We start from the raw sequence: 18,632 nt of genomic DNA on the forward strand, positions 1-18,632 counted from the left end.
AGAATAAATCAAGCGTGCACACGTTTGGATGGAGCTTACAGTATCAGTAATTTAATGAACAGAGACATCAATCTCTGTCTTGTTGAAAAAAAAAAAAGAAAAAAACAAGGCTTATAATTTATTTATTTACATACATACAAAATCCAAATAACTCACAAACATGTCTGTTTTGCTTTCTTTTTACAGTTTGATTCTTAACACGAACAGACAGAAGGCAGTACATTTCTTCTACAAATGCAAAAGAAAGGTAACAAACACCATGAACTTGACAGAAGCCCCTTAATCAGCTCTGTGTTCCTCAATAAGGAGTCGAGAAAAAGAGATGACGAGACATTAAGGCAAGGGCAGGGACACACAGGCCAAAGTGAGGGGAATGAAAAAGAGCTTTCTTCTTTCTCTGAACCCAGAGGTGAAAGGCGAGGGGTTAAAAGGGAGGGGGAGAAATTCATCTCCACTCAGAGAGGCTCGACAGACAGGAAGTACAAAAACAAGCATCCAACTAACATCCTCCCTGAACCAGGGGGAGTGTGTTCAGTAAAATTCAGCCATCCGAATCTTTCCTGTAAAATCAACTGTGCACAGGAAGTTTGTGAGAAAACTTCCAGATGCATTTTTTCCCTGTTTTGTAACATGTTCCTTTTATAACAGCACGGGGGCCATGACGGCTGGAGGCTTATTTCTATCCATCAGGAGTAGTCTGTCTTTGACATCAACCAACAGAAACTATTGACATAACAGGTAAGAAGACAACACTGGAATCTCAGGATAATACATTTACATCACCGTACGGTGAAAATATATAAAAAGATGACGATTAGAAATAAATGCAAGAAAAGTACTCTCCCATCACACAGTCACGGTTTGAAAACATTTGTAATTCACATATTATTTTGACACAAAAGTTGGGTTTTTTTTGACACTTCTTTCCTCAGTTCTCTGCTGAGGACACTAACTTGACGGTCATTTTGTTCAGAGCAGCTCGCTCTTCAAGATTCTGTGCAAACATTCAATGCATATCCATACAGTAAACATTTTTATTTTATTTTTATATATGTATTATATTTATATATATATATCTCTATAGAACATGACTTTCCGCAAGTTATGGCAGTACTGTCACACACACACATTTTGTCCTGCAGACAAAATTAGACACAAAAGACAACTGCACTGCTTTGAACTTTTTCTGATTTTTTTTGTTTTAAAGAATGCACAACACCTTCCACTTAATTACCTTTATTCAGTCACTGTACGTGTTAAATATCACGTTATTTACAAACTGATCTAAAAAGTCAAAATCTGCTGAAAAGTGACTTTCATCTCCTGTAAATGTAGATGCACTTAGTAATTAAAAACCTCAGCCCTGAAGATTTCAAAAAATACAATAAAGGAGGCATCACTTGCATTTGTAAGTGATCTGAAAAAAATACAAGAAAGAAAGGGGCATCGCTCGTATTCTTCAGTGATTCAGTCGACAAACTAAAGATCAAGCTGGGCTTTAAGTAACATCTATAGAAACTTTGGATGAGACTGAATGATCAGTGGATCAGATCAAAAGTTCTTACATCATGCCTTAGCACCAATATCACAGAGAAATGAGTATCCCTGCATTAGGTCCAGTACTGATCTCTGTGCATGCTCCAAGGCCACGAGAACGTTCTCAAAAGAAACATTGCATACCTCATAATCAAGTGGACGTTGTGTGCAAAACCATCTAAAACTCAATACGTCACCAAGAATAAAAGCTTTGTTTGTTTTTTTTTTTTCTCGTTTCCTCTCTCCCTCACACTCCTATTTGAGAACATAGTGTAACTAAAAGCTGACCTCTGATCTGTGTCAAAGGTCAGGCCTTGATCCCCCTCTGGTGCCAATGACCCAGCTACGGACAACACAGTAAAACGTACCTACAACTTAATCCTGGCTACGACGACACATCCACAGCTCCAAGCTGGAGAGGAAACGTTTGGAGAACATGCTGCATTTTTTTTTTTTTTGGTTAAAAAGTGGCGTTTCCTAAGTGTCCGGATGACAGGCCACCAATAGCTGTGTTTCTAACTAGTGACTGGGTTCCAACCTACTAGTTAGGGGACTAAAATAGAAAACAAGCATCTACATGGCTCCATGATTTACCCACCGAACTCTGCTCCTCTCTGCTCCCCTCTAGATGTAGCAGCTCCCCAGTTCTCCAAGACAAAAAGTGCTTTTCTGCCCCATGCACCGAAAACATCGTCCTCTCTTAAGTTGAAAGATTTGTGAGAGGAATCTAAGCGGCAAAAGACTGAGATAGAAGTAAGTGAGGTAACTGTGCTTGATCTAGCACTTCCTGCTGTGAATGAAGACGTCTAGGGAGAGGAAGGTTGGCAGTATACTCCAAGACTTTGTGCGGAAGTTTGCTTCTATCATCTGATATCCTTTCTCTCCCAACGCACCTGTCCCTGACTTACAGGCGTGCAGTGATGTTTTTTTTTCTAAATGTACTACAAGTGAATCTGGTGAGTTCACAAATTTCTCTTCCCATCTGCCACAACTGTCACTACGTGTGCAGACCTCAGTTTGAGTCATCTGATATCGAATCAAAGTGCCATATATGACAGCACTTCCACAGACTTTGTGAACGTCCCTAATTCGATTCCGCAGGCCTGACATGACAGTGACGCATGAGACAGGAAAACGCTTCGGAGTCTTGAAAGTTTGTTCCGGGGTGGACGAGGGGAGCAGGGAAGAGAAGCTCAGTGGGGTGAGATAATGCCCCAGCTTTCATCCTTCCAGGAGCCTCGTTGAGCGGAGGTAGGGGGCTCAGCTACAGGTTACTTGAAGACCAGGCGGCAGCTGTCTGAGGTCAGAGTTGTCAGCATGACTCCTCCAGGGCATTGACAACCTGCTCCAGGATATCGGGGCAGTAGTCTGCGATCTGCTGGAGAACAGAGTTGGCGTACTCCTGCAGCTCTCCACTCTCCTTCTCACACACCTCCAGCTCCCGCTCCAACTGGAGGAACAACAGGTGAGATGGTTTTAACAGACTTTCAATCCAACGGCATGGAGCGAAATCACAAAACCCAACCTCGAGAATCACTCACTGGACAAAAGCAACCAGTAAAACCACAGGGATTTCATGTGAATTTAGCAACGGTGAGGACATTTTATAAAAGTTCTCCATTTATATTCAATCTCTCCTAAAGGCACTACGCCTGATACAATTACAGACGGCATCATCATGCAATTTAAAAGACAGAACTGGAGGCTGCTATGACTCCCATGTTAACTTTTAATACAAAGACACGACAACTGAATCTAATTGATTATATCAGGAATAAGTAAGAATGAGTAAAACCTCATTGAAATCAAGTTTGTGATTAGGTTAAATTTGCCCCAAACTTATCTGCTTTCAAATCAAAATTTCAAAAACTTTCCACTGATCGACACATTTTCCCAATTGTACTTCTATTTCCTCAATTTCCCAGACTTCCTTGATTTGGGGCTTATAGCTCATTACTGCACTGCAGTCACATTTTCTGTCTAATATTTTCTCTCTTTGTGTTTATTTTCAATCAGCTCCCCTTGAATTAATTTCATTTTTCTTCATCATGTTTTAAATGTTGTTCTAATATTTCACTGTCAGTGTTTGAAAGGTGCTGTACAAATAAACTGCCTTGACTAAAACAGGCCTATCAATTTCAGTTCAGTCATCATAATCAATTATGGAGCAAACCATAATGCTTATTTTTCATCACAGAGTTAAACTAGTTGACTATTCATGCGATTACAAATGTAGACATGAATAACAGAGAGAGAGGGACTGAGAGGTCCTCCATTACCTGTTCGGCACTCATCTTCTGGAGCTCCTCCTCCCAGTCTTCGGGGTCGCTGTGGTGGTAGTGAGAGGGCGGCGTGAGCTGGCTGAGGATGCTGGGGTCCCGGTCATGGCAGAGGTCTGTCAGGTGGGCGATGTAGAGCTTGAGCTTACTGCGGTTCTGGGACAGGGCTAGAAGAGGGGGAATCATCTGCAGGGTGGGAGGAAGGACAAGAGAATGTAGGGAAAAAAGAGAGAAAGAGCTTTAAGGGATGCATACAAATAAAGGTAAAGGGGGAAAAAAGCTTACTCAATACAAGTTTAATGAAGGCTCCTGTTTCAATGGTTGAACATCATGAAAGACCCAAGCATGAAAAAGGTTCTTTTCATGAGAGAAAAACAAGACATCAACATCCACGTCCATGCTTATGAACCCATCACCATCTCACATTAGCGCCAACCTTCTCAGGTGCATTATTAGAGTATCTATGGATTATTATTTATGCATGTGCAGCCCAACAAAGTGTCTTACAAAGCAATTTACTCAACCACTAATTACACTGAGGTTAAAAATGTTTTCCAATACAGCACCTGTCTGTGTGGGTCAAAATGTGAGGAGCTAAGCATTGGTGTCAGAGCAGTGGCATGCAAAGCTAAGATGCTTTAGGCTGAGGCGATAAGACCTCTTAGCCTGTGCATGCAAACACACACAAACACACACACACCACTCATCACTTTCCTGTGAGCCACTAAAAGGCAGTAAATGAACCATGGGATGAGTGGTAAGATCAAGAAAGATCAAGCTGTGACGACAATGACCATCAACAGTAAAAAGAGAGGAACGACATAGGGCAAAGAAAGAAAAGCACAACGAAAGGAAGATGAGTAACCATGCCACAGAGTCACGATGAAGAAAGGTTTGGCTTTTCATACGAGCTCACCCTTCTGAACAAAATGGCTGAGAGAGAGAGAGGGGGAGGGCAAAAGGTTGGCTACGCCCAGATACCCTCCTCGTCATCCTGTTAGCCACAATAAGCCAGTCGCAGCATTAGGAAGGAACATATGGTTAGTGTGTATGCAGACAATAAAAAGGTAAAAAGACAGTTCCCCTCAGACAGCAGGCATCAGTTCAACCTGCTTTACAACAGACATTACCTTGCTAACCAATCAACTGCAGCAATGTTAGAGAAGCTGTTCAGAGTGAAATGGAAACATGACAAACTGGCGGTCGGGTTAAGCTACCTGATCTGGAGAGGGTTTGTGATTTGTGTGGTCAGGGGCAGTCTTCAGATGGTCATCCTCATAGTTGTCTGCCATCAGTTTCATCCTGTTCTGAGTCTGTATGATGGAAAAAGAGAGAAGAGCAGAAGAGTGATATCATTTTAAAAAAGTTATGCTTAAATAAGATGAGGTTTGGGGATGTGGCTACATCCTGGAAACGAGTCCTGCAGCACTAAAAACAGTCAGGCAACAGGCCTTTCTCCCAGCAAACACTTACGTACTGACTCGCAGTACGATGAGCACAGGTGTTTCTATTTGTGTCCCAGTATATCATGACAGTGTGACAGGGAGCCAGCATGTACAACACCAGGATCAGCGCACTCCCCACCTGCTGTTTGAGCTGTTGCACCAGTCTGTCCTTCTCCCGCTTCAGCAGAGCCACCTCATCCTGGGTCTTCTTCTTTTTAGAGGAGGACAACTCCAGCAGGGCGATGTTTGCATCCTTCTCACTGATAGCAGCCAACAGCGCCTCCTGCCTGTAAGGTGAGCATGAAACACCATGGCATTTAACTACACAAGTAAATAGCTCAATTAGCATTTATTATTCATTGTGCAAAATCATCCTGCCAGCTTGGGGAAGGCCAGAATTGGATGACATTTTACAAGAAGAGGGTAGCAATCAATTCTCCACAGTCTACTCCGCCCTACTGTGTGTGTGTGTGTGTGTGTGTGTGTGTGTGTGTGTATGTGTTTGTGCGTCTTACTTCATCTCCAGCACCTCCTCCAGGTGTTTCCTGCGCTCAGCTCGCAAGGTTGAGAGGTGTGCTTCTTTCTCACACAGAGACTGCTGGGTGGAGGCCAGCTTGGCCCTCATGGACTCCAGCTCCTGCTTCACCTTCTCCATGGCCCCCAGCAGCTCCTCCATCTGGGAACACACACACACACACACACACACACAACAATTCAGTCATGAACAGAGTAAAGCAGATCACCTAAATCCATCAGTGATGGAGCACAGAGTTTTGTGGAAAAAAAAAAAAAACGGGTTTTCATAACTTGCCAGTCTAAACTGCTCTAATAGGAGGCAGGGGCAGCAGAATTCATGGGGGCTTTTGGGAAGGACTAGGAGTCAAGTATTACAAAGATACCATTAAAACTAAAGCACTAAATTTCATTTACCTGTTATTTATTTAAAGGGGCACAAAAGCCCCATTGTTTTGTATCAATATATGCTTTAATTACAATTGACCGAATGAAAGAGTGAATAATTCATCCCCAAATGATCAATTTTATTGGCTACTTTGTATCGTATGAGCCAAACAATTAAATCAGCACTGCTATGTTTCATAAGCCAACAGCAGGTAAACAAAATAACAAGAAAATTACATGGGCTGGAAACAGCAATGCCTTACAATATAATGCAATCCAACAACATCAAAAATGATCAAACTACACAGATGCCTCTACTGCACGGTTGTTGAACGGGATTGCATGAATCGTAGAGGCGCTGCTGTTGTTGTGTCCACCCCTGTAAGTGTTGTTGCTCACTGATGGAGGTCACACGTACTGGGCTCATACCTTAGACCACTTAAAGTGGGCGAGGTTGGACTCATGCATTGGTTTGAGTGAGTGCTTCTGAGAGGCGGTGTGTAGCAGAGAGAAAACAAGAGAAAACCATAAGATGAAAGAACTGAGAAAGAGACGGAGGCCAGAGGAGAGGAGGGAGGTGAAGAAAGAATGAGACACACCACAACGGCAGCAAAAAGGTGAGGGAGAAAGAATCTCAGTATATGAAGGTGTTTCTTTCGTCTATACACAGATATGTTTAGATGTGCTGTAGGTGTGATCCTGTGGCTTCATTAATACTGCTTGGTCATATCTGTGTGTGTTTAGGGAAGCTTGTGTACCTGTTTCTCCTGGAGTGACCTGGCCGCCTCCTCCTGTGCCAGTACCATCTCTCGCTCAGCGGTGATCTGAACGCTCTCCCTCAGGGCCTCTTCCAGCTCCTCTATGCGCTCTGCCTTCTGGCGCAGAGTGTCCTTCAGAGCAGGAGAAAGAAGAGGTCCAATTATGGTTTGTTAGACACTGAAAGAGGACGTCAGTGCCAGCAAAGTAATGTTCAAGTGAACTTTACACATGCCGCACCTTCACCTGCTGGGAGTTCTCAGACAGGTTGTCCTCCCTCTTTCTGGCCTCCTCCATGAGTCGAGCGTTCCTACTCTTCTCCACCTGCTCCTTGTGCTTCAGAGATGCCACCTTCTTCGACTGGTCCTTCATCTGCCTACAATGGACACCACAGCATACATGGGAGAAGTTATGTATACATTAGACTATGATACCACTAGTCTTGTAATTAGCAGTGCATCATATCTATCTAGCCAATAAACTATATGCCAATAATGGGAAATAAATATTATGTACTGTTCCGATAATGAAACTGCAGCATCTACAGACTCTGATACAGTAGTTGGTGGTGTGTAACTTTAAAGTTTGCTTGTTGTCTGCCAATAAACACAAAGGAGAAGACAAGACAAGTGCAGCATGCTGTTCTCCACTCATGACATCACAGCTTTGGTTTGGTTCGGTCAGCGCTATGGAATATTAAGTTGTCCATCTTTTTCACTACATCTTAGCCTTTCTTACCCTCAGATGTGCATTAACTACAGGGTGTGAACTTCTTTTTAAAATACGCAAATGTGAAAGCTTCGGTCATCTTTTCAGTATTGGACATGAGAAGCAGGTAATAATCGGTTATCTGTCTCAGCTGGAAAAAACCCATATCATGCGTCCCTACATGTACGTTATCTTTCCAATTAAAAAGATGGTACATTGGGGAAGTCTCTACGACTGAACATGTTTACAGCCTGGTGAAAAAAACGTTTTTGGCCTCTGCAGTGAGAGCTGAGTGGGCCTTATGAGCACAGCCACTTTGAGGAACAGCTAACTGCTAGGTTTCAGCAACCAGGCTTCATTCGGCCCGCCACAGCTCCACCCAGACTACATGCCTTTGCCCATTTTTGGATTAGTCAGGAGTAAGGCGGAGTAAGACACTGGCAAGATGGCAACGGCCAGAGCCACTGTCACTGAGCTTCACAATGGCTCTTCTGAAACCTACGGGTAACTTCATGGACACTATTTCCATATTTTATACAGTCTATGATGTGCGGCAAATAAATAATTAATTAAGTACAACAAGCTTCACTCCATCGCTCTCGTTTCACACATAAAGCCACATCAATGACCATCAATGTACAATGTCACTTATAATTGTAGCCAACTGATCATTGCGCGCTAGACACTACAGTGTCAGGCAGCAAATTAAAAGGCATTTTTATATCAAGTACGGACATAAACATATGTGATCCCCTTTTAAAAACACACTGTCATGACAGCTACGACCAAAGTCTTAGCAGACTTACTTTTGGCAAGATTTTAGAGAGCCTTTCAAAGAGTCAATCTCAGATTTGACTCAGGTAAAAGGCAGAACAATAAGAAGGCGAAAGAGGAAAAGTGAGCATCAACTGAAGTAAGAGACAACACAATGACTTCAGTATGTCAGGACAAGGCAGTTGCTTGGGGGCATACTATGGAGAGGTAAGAGGTGGAGAGAAACAAGGGAGAGAAATGTGAGAAAAGGACACAGATAGTAAGGATGTCAGGGTCGGGGAAGAGAGAAAAAGAGCAAAAACTAACCTTGAGGCCAAACTGGTGGTGTGAGAGATTTCCGATGTAAAGACAAGAAAGCAGTAAAGAGAAAAACAGACTCAGACCAGGAAGAGGAGTCAATATGAAGAAAAAGAGAAAGAGCTCTGGGATTATGTGGCGTCTTTGGCTCTGGGAGGTCACATGGTTCACCATATACACATACAAGACAAACATTGCAGAAATATTACATGAAAGATTGCTTGCCTTTGCCAACTCCTGAAGCCTTATCTACAAGCTTTTTAACAGGCCTGCTAACATCCACCATATCAGCTTTCAAAGCAGAACCGCTAAGATGCCACATGGCAGGTGGCAAAATTACACCAAAGTCCACCATTTAATGTGCTGGAGGGCAATGCTCTCCAGAACATGTCACTGAAGGAAAATTTAGCGCTCACAAGTCCAATCTGTCTCCAACAGACAGCAGAAAGCACACTGTAGCACAAAATCTGTACAATTTGAACATTAAAGACACTTCTTATTCCAAGGCTAACAATCAGAAACTGACATTCATAAACTACTCTAAGGCCGAGGCTTCAAAACATGGTGCAGAGTCACCTGCATGTACGTTTCCACCCACCTCTCCAGCTCATTGATCTTTTTGTCCTTGTCATTCTTCTCATTCTCCATTTCCCGAAGGATCTCCAGCAGGCGGTCCACCTCAGCCTGGGCCTTCCCAGAGTCCTCTTTGTGGCGAGCCACTTCCTGCTCAAGGTTCTTAATGCGCTCGGCCAGCTCTGTGTTGGCCTGAGCCTCCAGGGCTGCATTTTGAGCCTGACAAAACAGGTAGGCATTAGATCAGAGAACATTCATAAGTGGCAGACTGTGTCATAACCATATAAACATTCAGCATCATGTTGATGCTGAGCCAGCACAGCAGTGGCCTCATTCCACTATTCGAAGATCTCACTCGCTTAAGCTGGTTCTCCACTTTGAGGCACTCCTCCTTCTTCTGCTCCAAGGCGATCTCCAGACTCTTGAGTTTGGAGTCCTTCTTCAACCCCGAGGAGGCCAGGGATGATGCATGCTCCTTCAGGTCCAACAGGGACGTCTGCACATACACACACAACCACATGCACTGAAGTAAAGATAAACCAGTTCCAGCTTATCCAGCTAACAGAGCACAGGAGTGAGGAGGCTGACAACACATTAGATCTGATACGGGCATTCGTGACTCATCGAAAAAGAGACTAATGGAACCAGCGAGGTTTCATTTTATTAATAGAATCAAAGTAAACAAGAGTTTGCCTGTCTATGTGTGAGCTCGTGTTCATGTATCCGTTTCTCACCTCTCTGTCTGACAGGTCTCCCTGAAGTAAACTCAGTCTCTCCTTCAACTCCTTCAGCTCCTTCTTGTTACAGTCAAGCTCCTCTGTCTTCTCCCGATCATCTCTGTCTCGCTGCTCCTTTAGACGCTCAATGATGCGCTCCTAGGAGGAAGTGCAGACAACGATCACATGTGCTGCCTTCACAAATGTAACCAATCAACAGACATACGTCGCTACAAATGAACATGCAGACTTAAACTCACCTTTTCTGCCAGAGACTCCTCCAGTGTGGTGAGAGCAGTGTCGGTGTTGGAAGTATCAGCCTGCAGAGACTTCACTCTCTCCTTGAGGCTGCTCATCTGCTTCTCCTTATCCCTCAACTGTTCCTGCAAGTTCTCGATCTGCACAGCAAACACAGTCAAAATAAACATCAAACACAGAACACGCACTGCAGCATGATGGATGCATCTTCGTCGTCATTTCAGACACAACAAGATCTTTGCCCAAATCACCTTCTTCTGTAGCACATTAACTTTGCGCTCCTTAACCTCCAGCATGTCCTTGAGGTCATGGATCTCCCCGTTGAGTGTGCCCTTCTCTTCTGACATTTCTTGTATCTGCTTGCTCTTCTTGTTAAGAGTTGCCTCTTTCTCTTCCAAACGCAGGCGCAAGGCGTCCACCTGGCCAGGAAAAGGTAGACAACTTACAACAATCAGTCACCATAACTGTGTCATGCTCAAACATTTTAAATAAATAAAAAAACGACCTCTGTCCTGTCCTCCTGAGTGTATAGATATGTATCTGCTGTACCTCTGTCTGTAAGATGGCAGCTCGCTGCTCCTTGGCGGTGAGGGACTCCTTGAGGACTTCAATGTGCTGCTTGCTGTCTGAGAACTGGTTGGTGAGCGTCTCCAGCTTGGTCTGCAAACCAAGAAGCTCAGTGTCCTTCCTGGAGAGGTCCTGTTTCACCTGCTCCATCTGAAAAATATGAAGCCAAGAGGGAGTGAGGGAGGGACGGACATGAAACTGAACAAACTGACGCCTGTGTCCTCCTGAAAGTGTGATTCAGGAGTCCAGTCAAGTTCAACTCCATTTCATGCCATCTGAGACCTTGTTCTTCATGAACTTGGTGTGGCTGCGGTAGACCTCCATCTGCTTCATCTCCTCCTGACGCTCCTCGCAGCTCAGGAGTCCGTTGGATTTCAGCATTAGCAGCTCCTCCTCCATGTCTCTCAGGCTCCGCTCCATTGAATTGATTTTTGCATCCTGCGGTCGATAAAGAGGAGTTCATGCACGCAGCATGGCACATGTGTCCAAAAACACTACAAACATACTCAAACACACATCTCTACTCAAATCCTCACCTTCATGTCGATGACAGTCTGTAGAGCCTTGGTTTTGGTTGACTCAGGGGTTCCCTCGTATCGGCGGTGCAGCTCCTGCTGGATCCGATGAAGAACATATTGCACGTATGTATAAAATATAGACTAATGAAATGCAATGTTACATCTCTCATGGTCGGAGTGGATAATACCTCTCTTAATGCAGTAATCTCTCTGTCTCTCTGGTCCAGTAAACTCTCAAGGTGATGCCTGTGCATCTCTGCATCAGCCAGTCTCCTGGTCCGCTCCTGGTCTTCCTCTGATGCCTTGGCAGATGGCCCTGAGACAGAATGCATAACAACTTGGTAACCATGACAGCAGAAAGACATTTATGTAGTTTAAAGTCTTTGTAACAGTCAACCTGAGCATTGTAAACCACACTGTTAAGCCGCAGATGCTAGCAGGGGAGCTAAGAATTTTTTCTGAGACACCAATGCAAAGGTCAATGCATGAAGCCCTCAGGTGTTCTTTGCTTCAGAAGCATACTTGGGTTTAAAGCTTGTATTGCTTATGTGGAGCTGAGGATCCATCATAGCTGTAAGTTGTAGCCTGAGACCAAAATCTTTTCACACCTGAAGCATTTGTGGAACAAATGTACTGACTTTGTATTTCAAAGAGTTTGCTGGTTTTTATATAGACTTTAATACTATTTTGTAAAAGAATCCGAAACTACTGGCCAGTAGAAGAACCGCTCTGTGGCACAGTCCTCCATTGGATTCAACATTCAGCCACAGGGTTTCCTACTACACAAGTCAAGTCTCTTTTAATTTTTAAGGATCAATTAGCTGTAAACACTACTCTCCCCAAGGCTCAAACCTTTGCTCTGCAGCATCTCCAGAAGTTTCTTGATGGACTCATCTCTGGCTCCCAGGGTTTGCTTCTGTGTGTCAATCCTCAGCTCCATCTCCTCCAGGGTCTTTCTAAGGAGGAAGAGCTCTTTGGCCTGCCTCTCATGCTCGGCCTGTAGCCGCCGGTAGTTCTCCTCCGTAGGTTCAGACGTTAGGGCCAGGTCCCGGCCTTGGCTGGCAGGGTCTTGCTGGAGCAGCTGGTTCAGGTCCCTCTGGATCCTCAGCTCATCCTGAAGAGCCTGAACGGTCATCTGGAGGTGCTAGACTCAAGTAAATGCCACATGTTCATTTGTTAACATTCATCTGTTCTTATGTCTGTTTGCTGGACTTCACTGTGAAATGATGTATTCAGGGTTATATGAGGTGAAGGAAATTTATTCATGATTTTAATAATACAGGGGGAGGCTCCCACCCCATTTTATGGGAATGGATACTGGCAGAATATTGTGTTACAGCCAGTTCAAAATCAGCCCCTAATCATGATTGAAAATGTAGTGATGCCCTGACAGATGCACCACCAACAGCCGGGCTTTGTGGACAGAGTTACATTTCATGCGCAGAGAAATACAAGTGCTGAAACACAATCAGCCTAGTATAGTATTGCATTGTTAGTGGCATCTGACGCCAGGGACACTTGGCAGAGTTGCTGTTAGACAGTAAAACAAGGCTGTGTTACACTCTGGTCTGAACCAGCTGAGCGTTTTTCAGACGACAGAACAAAGGGAGAAGTCAGTGTCTGCCTTCATTTCTCTCTGTTCTCCTCCTCCTCCAGCCCCCTCCCCTTTCCTTCCTTTGTCATTCTCTCCTTCGCCCTCCTCCAGCACACACTATTCTCCTCCTCACACACACACTATTCATCCACCTTGCCTGCTCGCACCCTATCTCTTCCCTCCGATCCTCTCACCTCTCTTCTCACTAACCCTCCCTTTCCATCACCCTCTCCACCCCGTGACTAAGGCTGACTCACTGCTGTGACTGCACGGTCCACCCCCCAACATACACACAGGCAGATGCGCGCACGGACAGGCACAGAAACACACACACACACACACACACACACACACACACACACACACACACACACACACCCCTTCTCCCTTCCTCAGCCCTCGAGGAGAGATAACAGTCAGGTGTTTGAGAGAGCACAAATAGGAGATGTGATCCAAACACTAATAAGTCACAACTCAGGACGTCACAGTGCACAGAGAGCCAAGCCTCTGCTACACATCATCCACAGCACTGGACAAACTGTAAACAAGTCAAATTGTTAAAGATGCTCATATCTGCTCTACTAACTTTAGTACTACTGTATATCACTTGATGAAACATCACTAGCATTTCAAAAATGTGATATTTTATCCATGCGTCACTTCTTATGATAGCAGTAATTTATCACAGAATGATGGACATAAATAGCCTGTACAGTAAGTAAGGATTTTGGAAAATCTCTGGCCAGCACGTATATCAGCATGGAAGCTCATCAAAATGATACACATAAACATACAATTGCAGATGTATTTACTGTCAGTTGGACCTACATTCAATGAGGACATGCAATTTAACTGAAGCCATAATTAGCCAAATGCCTTTGACTGTGAGTGAGTGTGTATGTGTCCGTGCTTTCTGTTGTATGTGTGCCAGCGTGGGAGGTGGAGGCTGACATATGAAAGCAGACATCTTTAAATTACAACACCCACTGATTAGCCCTGCACTAGTCAGGCATTACTGGGAATTAGTCCACAGTGTGATTTTGTGACTCAGCAGGAGTGAAAACAGCAAATTATACAGATCTGCCCATCCATTAAGAATCACAGTGAAACAAAGACTATTGCTCTTCATTAATTAGCTTAATTTGCACAATTCCCACAACATATTGTAGGTTTTTAAAATAGACCTTGCACCTATATTTACTTAATGTTATTAAATATATGTTTGTCAAACATGTGTGCAAACAGTATGTATACATGCATAGAGGTGGACACAGATGGAACAAGAAACAGACCTCGAATTTTGCAAACCCAGCATCACTATACTTAAGCTCCAGAGGCATGGAGGGGAAAAACAAGTGAGAATTGATTTAGCAGTAATAACAGGGAATGGAAGGGATATGAAAATGCTGCAACTAAAATCAGAAATGATGCCATCTGGATGAATGGCAACACATATTCAACTCCACAATCCTAAGTCCAGCGGACTGTTGTCTACTTAACTTGAGAGACAACGGAGGTGGCGGTGTAAGGACTCTAAAGTAGAAGTTTCACACCATGTTTAAAAAAAGTTGGAATGACGGAGGAATTTAATAAAATCTTGTTAATGTAAAATAAAAAAGGAATCAAAGCAGCCTACACCAAATTACAGATATACAGTACATGTGGACACTGACTCTCATATTCAATAGGTTTATTTTCTTCCATCTAAACCAAGTCTGCTCTCAGTATCTGGATCATTTGACCTCAATGCATCACATCGCCTATGTCCATATGTTTTGAATAAACCAACCAGAGAACAATAAGTTCAATGTTTCTGACAGACACATAACCAAGACGCTGAATCAAAAGTGCTATTAAGAACAGCTCCTTCTATACTGCTACCTGAGATGCCATTCTTGATCTGGTTTCTTTTTTCTGCTGTGGTTGGACTAGTATACATACACACAAATTTTTGCTTTCTCCACATTTCTATCCTGTTTGCCACATCCAGCGTTTTTAAAAACATACAGAAATGCTAAACCCGCCATTAGTCTTACGGCCTCTTTCATCTATTAAGCATGAGCATATAGCTGCATATAAGAGGATTAACTAGATGTTCAAAAGCTGCTTCGAACCTATGCAGAGAGAGAGAGAGAGAAACATATCTGTACTAAAGCTGACACTCTGGGTGATTGAGGAAAATCATATGATGGGATCAGAAACAAGGATTTTGAGGCAACATCTATTCCATCTATTCAAATAAACACAAGGGAACACTCACCTGTGCTTCATCTTGAATCACACGGTATTGTTCCTTCCAGACAGTGATCTTTGAGACCTCATCTTTCCTGAGAGCTCGCTCCTTTTTTAATTCTGGGCTCCAGAAGGTCTTGATAGAATTCATAGAGGAACTGAGCTTGCTCTCTTTAACTTCCACTTCTCGCCGCAGCATCTCATTCTCACGGAGAACCTGAGAAAGGAGGATAAAGGAGAGGAACATAAATATTGCACAGGTGGTCTGCCAAAGCTGGCAAGTCAAACTTCAAAAATTCCACATCGTTCAGAGAGAAAATCTGCAAACTGGGAGAAAAAACAATGAGCAAAATACCTCTTTCAATTGGGCCTGCAGGTCCAGTATGGTGTTGTCTCTGGCCTGCCTCAGAGAATGGGGCACAGTGGAGGCCATGTGGTGGTCCCCAAAAGCTAGAGCATCACCTGCCATCATGCCGGCTGGCAGCACAGCATTGGCAGGCACTGAGGTGGAGATGTTGGGGGTGCTGGCAGCCACAACTCCACTGTTGTTGCCCCGTGACCCATATGTCACCCTCTGTCTCCCCATGGTCGTCACTGTCCCACCACTTTTGGGAAGGTGGTCACCTGCCATGGCAACCTCATTGTCACTCAGGTACATTGGTCCTGAGGTGGCGTATGCAGCATTGAGGGACTGGATGTTCTCCATGGAAAGCGTCTTGCCTCCTGCTCCTCCTGGACCCCCTCCACTGCCTCCAGTGCTGTTGGTGCGACGGTGTCCCATCCGAGGAGAGCGGGGAAGGCGAGGGGAACGGCCAGATCCCTGATTACCAGTACCACCTCCATCTCTTCCTCCACTATGGTTGGCATCTCCTCTGCCAACAGAGCGGGCACTACCGTACATCTTCCACTAAATAGAACAATGGAGCTGACAGCAAATCTGAAGTATGACCTTTCTGTATCTGTACCTGATTTTGTGCTTGTGCCTTACACTAACTGTGTGAATATGTGGTGGTGATCCCGCTTCAACTGGAGACTGTGGGCACAATGTTCATGATAAAATAGAGGTCTGATGCTGAGACAATGCTGATAGACTTTCCTCTTCCAACAGGATCAATCCAGTCTTAGAAATTATGACACCAATCTGCAAAGAAAACACAGTTGTTCCCTGTAAAGCAGCACTGCAATAGCATTCATGAGACATATGTTATCAATTGATCATGTAAAACTGAGTTTTAGCAAAACCCAACTGAATCTGCATCGTATGGGTTCCCCATATCAAACAAGCTAGTGGTTCTTAACTAAATGCATTTTAGGGTCCAATGAACATCATTAATGGGCTCTCTGTCCATCTCCAGCAACATGGAGAACTGGACATTTAATGTTTGGTCCAGTTTTCAACTTTCAGTGAGAGAGAGTGGGGATGTCCACTCTGTGCTTAGGTTTCACTGATGCAGTACAGATTATGTAACTGTATAAAGCCATGTCCAAGTACAAAATTCTTCTCAGATGGGGTCCCTCAGAACAAAGTCCTTGCTAATGGACCTATTATGTCTCTGGTTGAGGACACAGATGAGGAAGGGTCTGTTCTCAGGCTTATCCTTTACAAAAGGTGGACATGACTGCTATAGCGTTAGAGTTACAATCCTTCTGTCAGCCTCGTCGAACAATTTGGGTTAAAATGATGGCATCCAACGTTACAAATTAGGCTTTGGCCGGCTTTATGTGAGGAAAAAGTATCTGGTTTGTGCTCTGTTTTTCTACTTATTTTTTTAAGCTGAATTTCCACCACAGCCGTTGAACCGGGCAGTCTGCGTGGCCTTGCTAGCAGCTAACGTTGCGTTCACGTACCGGCTAACGGCAGAGGCTGACATTTCTCCATTTCACTTCATATAATCGCTTAAATGTAGCCGGCTGCTTGAGAAGCGTGTACAGTTGCTTCGTAAATTTTGTCCGCTATATCTTTAATCTCAGAATCGTTTTTCCAATGTGCTGACGCTATGTGTTAAAACTAGCAAGGGAGGGAAAAGGGGATTGTCCATGGTGGACATGGTACGGGGGAAAAAAAATCTCCCTGCTCGTAAAATTTAACACACAGAGAGACAGCAGAGTGTCAGACACATAGCTGAATATCTGACGTGATAAGATCATTACATGTGGTGTCAAAATATGACACGTTAAGTCAGAATTAAAGCAGTTTGCACAAACCCAACGACACCGTACACAGGGTCTGCTTTGGAGACACCCACATCAAACCATATCCATTTTCCTCCAGTTCTAGCACTACTGAACGGCGTTTCGCTTTAAGCTACGGTTTTCCTCATTCACCGAACTGCGGCTGTCCTAACATATTTAAAAGAGCTAAAATATCAAATGCACATACGTTTAAAGCTAGCTCGCCGTGACATATGGAGGCTAGTCCATCCAATTTATGTGGTCAAGCAGAACCTCTTATATATTTTTTTCTCGCTAACACAATAGCCAGTGGTGAAAACCTCTCCAAACAAACTACCTTTCTCGTTGTCTGGTGGAGCTCAAACCGGTGCCAAGATTGAATCCTCTGTCAACTGGAAATCGGCTGCAAAAACCGTCATTTTATGTTAATTACTCGGTAGATGTCTATCTGATTTTCCCATCTTTTTGCCAGCAGTACCAGCGGCTCAGGAGAGCCAGGGCGCCTCAGTGACGTCAAGCCTCCTGTGCGCGTTCACGAGCCTTCCTCGCCACGCTTGAGTTTTAAACGCGCGGTCACGAGCATGAGGTGGGGGGGATGTAGATAGCAGCAGAACCAGACCTAAAAACATTTGGACAAGAAATGCATAGATTTGTATAAATGTGATGGGATGAGCAATAGTTGTGATCACACTCTGGAATGTTTAAAGATTAAATTCAGTGAGCAGGCACCGATGAGAATCTGGTTTATCACAATCTAGAACACGTACGTCTGATATTAATAATGAAGTAATATTTAGACTTTGTGAATATTCTATGTTCAGCATTGAGCTTTTTGTTTTGGGAGAAATAATAGAAATGGGGGGACATATGGCATGTTTAGTCCACAAATGCCAGCAGGGGGCGCTGCGTACTCGTAGGAAAATTGTGTCTCCGAAATGGTCGCTACAGAAAATGGTCATGATTGTTTTATTTATTTAACAAAATTCATGAAATGAAATTGAGTCATATGTATATATAACGTCGAGGCAGTATCTTATCCATTCATTATAAAATGCCTTACTTTATTTTTCCAATCATTTATAGTCTGAAAGAAATTTGAACAAGAGCAGCTCACCTGTGGTCTTACAAATAATTCATCCTGGTCTATGTTTTAATAATGACACCATATCATATAATTTGTTACCAGGGCTCCTGCTAATAATGGTGTGATCAAAGTAACATGTTTTGTCGGACACTTAATTAAAAAAAAGCAGACGTGTTAAACCGTATAGCTATAAATGGAAGATACGATCAAAACTAAGAAATAA

At 43.7% G+C, this 18,632-nt stretch overlaps 1 protein-coding gene across 9 annotated transcripts; it reads right to left on the reverse strand.

Annotated features, from left to right (window-relative positions):
* Positions 1-1,203: 1,203 nt before the first annotated feature.
* On the reverse strand, positions 1,204-17,853 carry LOC143321754 (ELKS/Rab6-interacting/CAST family member 1-like). Of its 9 annotated transcripts, XR_013077245.1 has the most exons (22): positions 17,663-17,834; positions 15,509-16,294; positions 15,182-15,370; positions 12,180-12,471; positions 11,516-11,643; positions 11,346-11,420; positions 11,092-11,247; positions 10,792-10,959; positions 10,494-10,661; positions 10,245-10,382; positions 10,003-10,143; positions 9,624-9,764; positions 9,294-9,487; positions 8,705-8,716; positions 7,157-7,292; positions 6,919-7,050; positions 5,776-5,936; positions 5,400-5,547; positions 5,033-5,128; positions 4,732-4,809; positions 3,816-4,001; positions 1,205-2,986 (listed from the first exon to the last, which is right to left on the reverse strand). XR_013077245.1 is itself a non-coding variant. In XM_076732380.1 (21 exons), exons 2-21 carry the CDS (start codon positions 16,052-16,054, stop codon positions 2,849-2,851), a joined length of 3,348 nt encoding a protein of 1,115 aa, XP_076588495.1. In that variant the 5' UTR covers positions 16,055-16,294; positions 17,663-17,853; the 3' UTR covers positions 1,205-2,848. The 9 variants fall into 9 exon arrangements, 6 of the variants coding, with proteins under 6 accessions (XP_076588495.1, XP_076588498.1, XP_076588497.1 ...); XR_013077246.1 differs by lacking the exon at positions 8,705-8,716 and having other exon boundaries at positions 1,204-2,986; positions 7,163-7,292; positions 9,282-9,487; positions 11,346-11,423; positions 17,663-17,853; XR_013077244.1 differs by lacking the exon at positions 8,705-8,716 and having other exon boundaries at positions 9,282-9,487; positions 11,346-11,423; positions 17,663-17,853.
* Between the last annotated feature and the right edge of the window lie 779 nt (positions 17,854-18,632).

This window comes from Chaetodon auriga, chromosome 6 (assembly GCF_051107435.1).
Source record: "Chaetodon auriga isolate fChaAug3 chromosome 6, fChaAug3.hap1, whole genome shotgun sequence".
NCBI classification, from domain to species: domain Eukaryota; kingdom Metazoa; phylum Chordata; class Actinopteri; order Chaetodontiformes; family Chaetodontidae; genus Chaetodon; species Chaetodon auriga.

What these genes read in the sequence shown, in the direction of transcription:
- LOC143321754 (XM_076732380.1), bottom strand. Translation starts at nt 16,054, where the DNA reads ATGTACGGTAGTGCCCGCTCTGTTGGCAGAGGAGATGCCAACCATAGT. An exon ending in GGAGATGCTGCAGAGCAAAG is followed by an intron (nt 11,644 to 12,179) that starts GTTTGAGCCTTG and finishes ATTCTGTCTCAG; the next exon opens with GGCCATCTGCCAAGGCATCA. An exon ending in CTGCCATCTTACAGACAGAG is followed by an intron (nt 10,662 to 10,791) that starts GTACAGCAGATA and finishes TTTCCTGGCCAG; the next exon opens with GTGGACGCCTTGCGCCTGCG.